The sequence below is a fragment of the Salvia miltiorrhiza genome, chromosome 2 (assembly GCF_028751815.1).
Source record: "Salvia miltiorrhiza cultivar Shanhuang (shh) chromosome 2, IMPLAD_Smil_shh, whole genome shotgun sequence".
NCBI lineage: Eukaryota > Viridiplantae > Streptophyta > Magnoliopsida > Lamiales > Lamiaceae > Salvia > Salvia miltiorrhiza.
The window spans coordinates 41,308,722-41,317,937 of NC_080388.1; the positions used below are offsets into that span (position 1 = coordinate 41,308,722).

The 9,216-nt window shown below is 37.3% G+C and overlaps 1 protein-coding gene and 1 long non-coding RNA gene across 2 annotated transcripts; both read right to left on the reverse strand.

Moving 5' to 3' along the window:
- Nucleotides 1-1,192: 1,192 nt before the first annotated feature.
- On the reverse strand, nucleotides 1,193-2,866 carry LOC131013466 (uncharacterized). The gene is made up of 3 exons (XR_009097709.1): nucleotides 1,981-2,866; nucleotides 1,853-1,903; nucleotides 1,193-1,690 (listed from the first exon to the last, which is right to left on the reverse strand). It is a non-coding gene; the product is annotated as an uncharacterized LOC131013466 (long non-coding RNA).
- A 3,333-nt stretch (nucleotides 2,867-6,199) lies between these two features.
- Nucleotides 6,200-8,239, reverse strand: LOC131013467 (uncharacterized). The gene is made up of 2 exons (XM_057941557.1): nucleotides 7,876-8,239; nucleotides 6,200-6,837 (listed from the first exon to the last, which is right to left on the reverse strand). The coding sequence occupies exons 1-2, from the start codon at nucleotides 8,041-8,043 to the stop codon at nucleotides 6,304-6,306; spliced, it is 702 nt and encodes a 233-aa protein (XP_057797540.1). The 5' UTR covers nucleotides 8,044-8,239; the 3' UTR covers nucleotides 6,200-6,303.
- Between the last annotated feature and the right edge of the window lie 977 nt (nucleotides 8,240-9,216).

Consider the following 9,216-nt stretch of genomic DNA (forward strand, 5'->3'; position numbering starts at 1 on the left):
CATCGGGCTAGTCGGCTTAAATGCGTAAAATAAAATAATCATTTGTATTTTGTTATTTTTAATGATCTAATGTATAATGTATAAAATATACATAGAAATCAAATATATAAATTATATAGAAAGCATGAAATGCAAAAATATAAAATATTGAAAAAAAATATCAAGATTGTATAACATCTAAAATAAGTTGGTAACAATAAAATGTTCAACTTTGTTAACGAAAAACCAATAAAATATCCAACAATAGTTTGAATTCATAGAAGCAAAGCATCTCAAAAATACAGAAAAGCGAAATGATGAGACTTTATAATATTTTGTCATTTTTTTATTTTTATATCTAAATATTTAATATTAAGTATTTGGGTTTCAGGCTAGCCCATCGGGTTAGTCGGGCCGGCCCTATCGGGTGCCGGGCTATTCAGTTACGGGCTAATCGGGTTGTAACTTTTATCGGATTGAAAATATTCAACTCTAACCCTCTCGGGTAGCGGTAATCGGGCCAACCCACGGGATTCGGGCTAGATTGACACAACAAGAAATCGCAGCTCTAACTACCGAATTTTCGGTCGTTAAACTCGAAAATTCGGTCGTTAAAGACTTAACGACCGAAACAATGACTGAAAACTGTGGTCGCCGTTTTGTTTGTCGTGCGGCCTACAACGACCGTTTTATTTCGGTCGTTAAAATTTAACGACCGGAATTTATTTATAACGACCGTTTATTCGGTCTTTAAAACCGTAGCCAAGCTTCCCGGGACGACTAATTTCTGGATGCAACGACCGAATTTCGGTCTTTAAACAACGACCGGGGGAAAAACGGTCGTTAAGCATCTCAGAAGATCAACGACCGTTAAATAATGGTCGTTGATCAACGACCGAAATTCGGTCGTTGCATCCAGATTCTCGGTCGTTGATCAACGACCGTTAAATAACGGTCGGTCGTTGATCTTCTGAGATCTTTAACGATCGTTTTTCCCCCTGTCGTTGTTTAAAGACCGAAATTCGGTCGTTAATTCTATAATTTCGGTCGTTAGTGGTCGTTTTTTCTATTTTTTGCCGTAGTTTCGTAACGACCGTTTTCCAATTATCGACCGAAATTTCGGTTGTTTTTTTAAGTACTATATTTTTTTTTTGAATTTATATTCCTGTTTTCAATTATGTAGCAATCTATAAATTATTCAAAATTATGAAGATGATCAAAGTAGAAAGGCATCAAATATTAAAGTAGCAAATCATAAAATATGTCAACAAGTTTAGAAATTCAGTATTCAAAGTGTAGTAACTACAACAAGCGAGAGTAAATATAATCATAGGTCCGGGTGGGTCCCATCAGAGGCGTCGGAGGGGGACTGTGCTCGATATCCTTGCATGAGCAGCGCGATCTGGGCTTGCATCTTCTGTATAGCCTTGCTCTGAGCCTCCTCGTTCGCTCTCCTGGCCTCTAGCTCCCTTTGTGTGGAGCTCAGCTCATCTCTCGAGGCAACAGGGAAAGGAAACTGGGAGGTGCTAGTGGAGTGCGTGCTCGACGACTCGCCGCTCTCAGAAATCGCCCTAGACATCAACATGCCTAATCCCATGATGCGTCCCCTCGAATCAGGAGTGACGACCTCTCAGAAAATGCAATCTACATCTGAGGGCATGACCTCTTCCTGTGTTTGGCGAAGCTCTGCCAATCGCCTCTTGACCTCCAACTACAATACAAAAATAGTTAGAATAGTTGTAAAATAAATTATTCGAACAAAGTAAATTTCTCATTAATTCACATATAATTAACCTAAATTCATATACTAACATACTAATATTAACCTGAATTCAAATTAATAGCCTACATTATATAAGTTAGACGAACTAACCTACAATCTCTAATTCCGGCAACGGCAGGAGCTTTCTTGCGAGGGCAGGGGCTGGGAATTAGAGTTAGGGTTAATAATTGATGAAATGTATAAAAAATAATTAGGGTTAGGATGAATAATTAACTTACCGGAGAGTAGCGGCGTGCGACGGACGGAGAGCAGCGACGTCGGCGTCGCGTCGGACGGAGAGCAGCAGCAGCGGCGTCGGTGGAGGTGGGCGTTCGTTGGACGGAGGTGGCGGTGTCGGGAACGGAGGGACGACGGATATCTCGACGGTAATGGCGAAATCGGCGGCGGGAGGTGGAGAATCGGAGAAGGAAAGGTGGAGAAGAAAATTGGGGAAAAATTAGAAAATCTAAGTTAAATCTGCAACTTCAACTACCGAATCTTAAATTAACGACCGTTTTTCGGTCGTTAACAATTTTAATTATAATATTTAAAATTTTGGTTTACAACGACCGAAACACGGACGTTAAAAATAATTATTAATTATTTAATTTTTTTAATTCTAATATAAAGACCGAATTTCGGTCGTAAATATTAAATAATTTTAAATTAATTAAAAAACAACGACCGTTCCCTAAACGGTCGTTAAATATTTCCGAAAAAATAAAAATATCATATCTGAAATTAAGTTAACGACCGTTTGTAACGGTCGTTACATTAAAATTATATCAAAATTAAATAAAAATTAACTAACGACCGTATTTCGGTCGTTGATACGGCTGTTAAAAGTTAACGACCGTTTCATTCAGTCGTATATAATAAAAAAATAAAATTTAAAATATTAAAGAAAACGGTCGTTAATATTTAAATTTCAGTCGTTACGACCGCCTTTTTAAAGACCGAAAATTTCGATCGCTAAATTCGGTCGTTACAGGCGATGTTTCTTGTAGTGACATCCCTAATGATAGCGGTAAGAGGTTAATGCCCAAGGCTAAAGGTCTTGGGTTTGAGTTCCTTATGGCTTGACTTTTAAATTTTTTTATTTAGTAGGGTTAAGTACCAAATACCCCCCCCAACGTTGGGCCCCCTATCGCGTATAGGACCCTATAGTCAGGGTAAACGCTGTTTACTACCTCAACGTGGCTAAACCTAAGCAAATCCCCCCCCCCCCGCGTTTTAACGGTGCTTAACACCGTTAGTTTTTTAATTTTTTTAAAATCTAATTAGAGTGAGCCCCTCTTCCCTCCCTCGTTGACATCGACCGCCCCGCCTGCTCCCTTCTCATCTCCTCCGCCACCTACTCCTCCCTCTGTGCGGCCTCCAATCCCGCCTCCTCCGGCTCCGCCAACGTCTCCCTCTGCCAGTGGCTCTACGACACCTACCTCTCCGGCTTCGAGGCCATCCTCCGATCGAGCTCGGCAGCATTTCCTGCAAGGAATTCAAGCTGAGATCGAGGATCGTGAGCTTCTCCATGGCTCCGATTTCTCGAGGAATCGGACCGGTGAAGTTTTTGTGGCTGAGAACGAGCTGGTGCAGGTTAACGAGATCCCCAATTTGCTTAGGGATTTGGCCGCTGAGATTGTTCTGCGACATGCACAACGTTTTCAGAGATGCGAGGTTCGAGATTGTGGAGGCAGGATTGGAGTTGAGAGTCAAGTGCTCCAATGAGGAGAGAGATTGGAAGAGGAGTCTGTTCAGAGAAACGGGTGAATCAGTGAAGCAGTTGATGAGAGAGAGAGTTCGGAGGTAGGGCAGTTTGAGGAGAGAGAGGGAGATTCTCGCAGAAGATTTACACGGCGGGAAAACGACGTCGTCGCCGACGTGGAAGACGGAGAGAGACGTTGGCGGAGGGAAACGACGTCGTCGCCGACGTGAATCTAGGTGTCGTAGAGCCACTGGCAGAGGGAGACGTTGGCGGAGCCGAAGGAGGCGGCAGAGAGGCCGCAGAGAGGGAGGAGTAGGCGGCGGAGGAGATGAGAAGGGAACAGGCGGGGCGGTCGGTGTCAACGAGGGAGGGAAGATGGGCTCACTCTAATTAGATTTTAAAAAAATTAAAAAACTAACGGTGTTAAGCACCGTTAAAACGGGGGGGGGGGGAATTTGCTTAGGTTTAGCCACGTTGAGATAGTAAACAGCGCTTACCCTGACTATAGGGTCCTATACGCGATAAGGGCCCCAATGTTAGGGGGTATTTGGTACTTAACCCTATTTAATATTATTAATTTATCAAAAAAAGTATCTAACAAAAAAAAGATCAGTACTAATTAATGTTCATAGAGCATTACTTCTTAGCCATGATTATAAGTTGATACTTTTGTACTTTGTTCAAGTTTTATTTCATCTATTTATTTCTTTATCAGTTATATATTTTTGCCATATTTAGGACTCCAATTAAAACTCAATTTTCCGACAAAATAAATGTAAAGAATAGACATAACTTAATTAGGAATTCAAAGTTTCTAAAGTGAGTAGGTAATAACATCAATATGATAATAAATGCTAGTAAAAATCTGGGCGACAAACAAATAAAAGAAGTTTCTCTACTTGCTATTAAAATTTAAAAAGGAATTAAATTGAAGTCGTTTGATGTGTACGTACCGGGGTCGGGGTCGGGGTCGGGGTCGGGGTGGGGGGGGTTGAGTTTCTTATCATTCACCGATAACAACGCTACAGCCCTGATATCCTGGAATTCAACCCTATTGTGAAGACCATCACATATCCGATAAAGAAGAAGATTATCACAAAGCTATAGATAAACATGAAGAATTATAACTCTATTATAAGTATAAAATGAGCTCTATGTCTACTAGAATTCTTAGTATTTTAGCCTATAAATATGAGCATATATTCATTATTCACAACACAACTCTGTACTTGTAAACTCCAACCATCCAAATAGTGAATTCTCTCGGGTACCCTCTGTGGATGTAGATCTTCATGGTAGAACCACGTAAATTCTTGTGCTCTTTCAGCTTTTCGTTAGAAGTGTTATTTTTAGGCACAATAATTTGCAAATTGAACATATCCCTGAAGGCCTATTTGTTCATTAATCTTCTTATACAGAAGTGTTACAGCGTTTTTACATGGATAACACACATCCATTAACATCACCAATGTTTATGAGAACACTTGATTTGAATAAAGACTCATTTCGACTAATTGAATATGGAGAAATAATACTTGGTTTGGAAGTACTATATCTTACTACAATTGGAGCATTAACTTATCTAGTTAATTTTACTAGACCAGATATAGCTTTTTTCTAGAAATTTGCTTGCGAGATATAGCTCTACACCCACTTTAAGACAGTGGAATGGTGTTAAGTACATTCTATGTTATCTAAAGGAAATTGTTGACTTGGATTATATAATTCAAAATGTCTTGATTGCTATATTACTAGGTATGCAGATGCAGGTTATTTATCAATTTCACATAAAGCCAAGTCATAAATTGGTTATGTTTTTACATGCGGAGAAACTGCTAATTCTGTGAAGCAAAGCCTGGCTGTAGCATCCTCAAATCACTCTGAAATCATGCAAACCATGAAACAAGTTAAGAGTGTGTGTGGTTGAGAAATATGATATGTTATGTCCAAGAGCCGTGCGGATTGGCTTCACTAAAGGACAATCCAACTATGCTATATGAAGACAATGACATTTGTATCGCGCAACTCAAAAAAGGATACATCAAAGATGATGGGACGAAGCATTTTTCCCATGTTTTTCTACACACATGACCTCCTAAAGAGTGGCAACATCAACATCCAACAAATTCGTTCAAGCGATAATTTTGCAGACTTGTTTACAAAGGTGCTACCAACATCAACTTTAAAAAAGTTGGTCCACAAGATCAGCATGCGCCGACTCGAAGATATACAATGATCATTTTTCAGGGAGAGTATTGTTGTACTCTTTTTCTTTCAACCATGTTTTCGTCCCATTCGATTTTTCTGGCAAGATTTTAATGAGGCTACATTCTTTTAAGGTTAGTCATTTAAGGGAGATTGTTGTAAATATAAATAAAATATATTCTTTCTTATTTATAATGATGGTCTAACAATAAACCTTAATTTTGTATCATTATAAATAAAGGCCTTTGGTCCTTATCATTTAAAAAAAAGGGCCTTTGGTCTTTGTAATATTACGCTCTTGCAGATTTATTTTTTCTACGATATATTCTCTCTTCTTTCTCTTTTCTCTATTTTATAACAAAAAAATATAAAAATTAAGTATATTAGTACATGTCAAAGATAACAGCTACGAATTCCTATAAATACAAAATTAAAAAGATTAAAAAAGAACGTAATTGTGAAGTGCCTAGTGTTGCATTCTGTTTTCCCAAACAATTTAATTTTTCTGCAATTATATGTTACTTTTGTTTTTTGATTTAGGAATGCAATTATTTGTTGAATGATTGTCGTTTGCAATAACATAAGTACATTTTAACTTGAAAAATGAAATCCTTCTTTGGGTCAATATAATTCAAAAGTAAATCTACCGCCAATCTCAAACCCTCTGGTCAAATCTCCGCAACAATTCCCCATACCGACGGCCAGATCTCCTCTTCATCGACGCGGTGTCGCTGTCCATATAGTGGAGGAGCGCCACCATTGTCACCGACGTCGCGAACATCGGGATCGGCCCGAAGAACCACAGCAGCAGCGCCGTGGCGAAGTAGAGCGCCCTGAGCCCGACGGACCAGAAATCGCCGCCGCGGACGACGGCCAACTCGACGTATTCCGTGGCGATGTCGGAGTCGGGGGTGCTGATGAGGTAGTTGGCGTGGATGAAGCAGCGCGAGGACTGGACGAAGCAGGAGAAGGCGAGCAGGAAGCAGATGAGGAGTGTGATGTATTTGATCGACATCGTCGCCGGCCGCGTATCGCCGTAGATCAGCTCGCTCTGGAAGATGTTCGAGTTGTTAGCGATCCACGCGCCGATCAGCGCGCTCAGCGTCAGCGACACCGATGCCAGGAACGTGGCCGCCGATATGTTCGCCGACACCACGTCCAGCGCGGTTTTCACGTCGCGGTTTTCCGACTGCCGGAGAGTTGTGTGATTTTTATTTATATTTTGTATGAATCAAGTGATTAGGTTCGCAAGAATATATTACAAAATTGAGAATCTTAAATTTTGTTATTTATTAATGTGTAATTCTAAAATAATCATACTTAAATTTTACACTATACATCTCAATAGGTCATGTAGCTTGGAAACAAATGTTAAGAAACGAATAATCTATACTATATTAAAAAGCTAAAATTTTAATTTAAAATCAATTTTAAAATTGATTGGTAATTTTGTAGTTATAATAAAATTGAAGATTTATTGGTAAACTATTCCATTCGTCTCACAAAAATATGAATATTCGTGTGTGACATGAATTTTAAGAAATGTTAGAATAAAATGTGTTGTGACTTGTGAGTGAAAAATGGTTCCCAAAAATAAATGAATTGTGGTGGGTAGTGTAAAAAAATAAAAATATTAATATTTTTCAAAGAATGCCCAAAATGACAAAATGTTCATGGTTTTGTGAGACGGATGAAGTATATTTTTATTTTTATTTTTTTTTCCTTAATTTACTAATTTTTTCAATTTGTATTTTTTCCTAAAATTATAAAATTCGATTAATTATAAAATATCTAATATGTATATTAAATTACTGTGGAACAAATAAAATTAATTTCCACCCTAGCCGGAAAAAGCAATGTTCAATTTACAGTTAAAGGAATGATGCTGTTTAATTCGGCCTGCTGAGGTAAAAATTAATTTTATCCACCACAAATGCAAAATGATATTGTAATTTCCTATATGAATATCTTTTTCGGTGTCAACTATGTTTTCAAGCGCATCTACGGTCTAAAAATAACAAAATTCGATTAATTAGTATGGAAATAATGTATTATTAATTTATTATAGTAAGTTTTTCACCGAATCGTATCATTAGGTAAAATTGTGTATGTTCCCTAAATTATACTTGGTGCATATAATTAAAACATAGAACATGGAAATAGAAGAATTGATGCATATAATTAAAATACAACATAGAAGAGGAAATTAGTATGTGAAAATTCAGACCTGCATAAATTTTTCGACCCAAATTTTCTTATCGTTGTTCTCGAAGCCGATGACGGTGGTGTGAGGGAGCTTGAGGCATCTATAGAGAAGAAGAAGATGATAAGAAAACATAATTAGCAAACCAGATGGCACCAAAATCAGATCTAAATATTCCTTTCGATACTTCATCGATCTCTACTCTTTGGAATTTATTCGTCAAATAACTAAGAATTTAGTAGCTTTTAATATTGAAATTGGGACTTGCTTAGAAGGAATTGATTAAGTTGCATTATTGATTTTGTTGGTGATTTGGGGTTGAGTGTACTACAATGACAAGAAATATCGTTGGATTTGCTTATGCAATTTGTGGTGTCTGTAGACATAAGACCAAAGAAGAAAACAACCTTTTTCTTTTCATAATTCTCAGGATTAGTTGGATTATTTAATGTTATATACTTTGAACTATAGAAGTGTTTTTCTAGCCACTGTAACAAAAAATATAGCTATTTCATACTCTTACGAAACAGCCTAGCATCTTCGATATTTGTTCATGAATCAAAAGATAGCATAATTGGGTCGTGTTATGGTAGTTGGACTAATAGTAGAATAACCAACGTTTGAAGGCAATAATAATAATAATAATAATAATAATAATCATCATCATCATCGTCGTCGTCGTCATCATCCATCCGCCCAAAAGAGTATGTTTTGATGTTCAACAACATAATATGAATTTGAAGAAGTTTGTAGACGGAGAAAGGAATTTCTTTTTCTTCTATTTCTTAAAAATGAATGCCCCTCTTACATTTGAATACAATGCCTCTATTTATAGTTCATTATCTAAATCTAATATCTGGACCCATTTAACCCGATTCATGAGTCCAAATTATAGTATAAATACAATTCAAGCTATACGTGCTTTTATCTTTCAGATCTGAGAGTTCGATACCCAAGTTTCTCTAGAACCTGAAATTTAAGATAATTTATAAATATTTTGTTGTTAATTTTGGACCATAAATTAGTTATTGGGCTTTTAAGCCCTTACTCATATATCTGCTCTCAACACTAAACTGATGGAAGCATCAATTTAATCAAAGCACTGATCGAAGGACATCAAGTTGTCTGTGAAAATATGATGTCAATTTTGTAAGGAATTGTGTCTCTTCTATATATACGACGAAAGATCAAGATAAGCGGTGGTGGTGAAAATATGAAGTTGCTGTGTAATATATGAACACACATATTAATTTCTATGTTTCCTAGGTCAATATGATGTCAATTTTATAAGGAATTGTGTGTTTGATGGTTAATTTGAGTGTATATTGATTTATTGTCAAGAACTTGTTACTTCCTTGTTGTTGG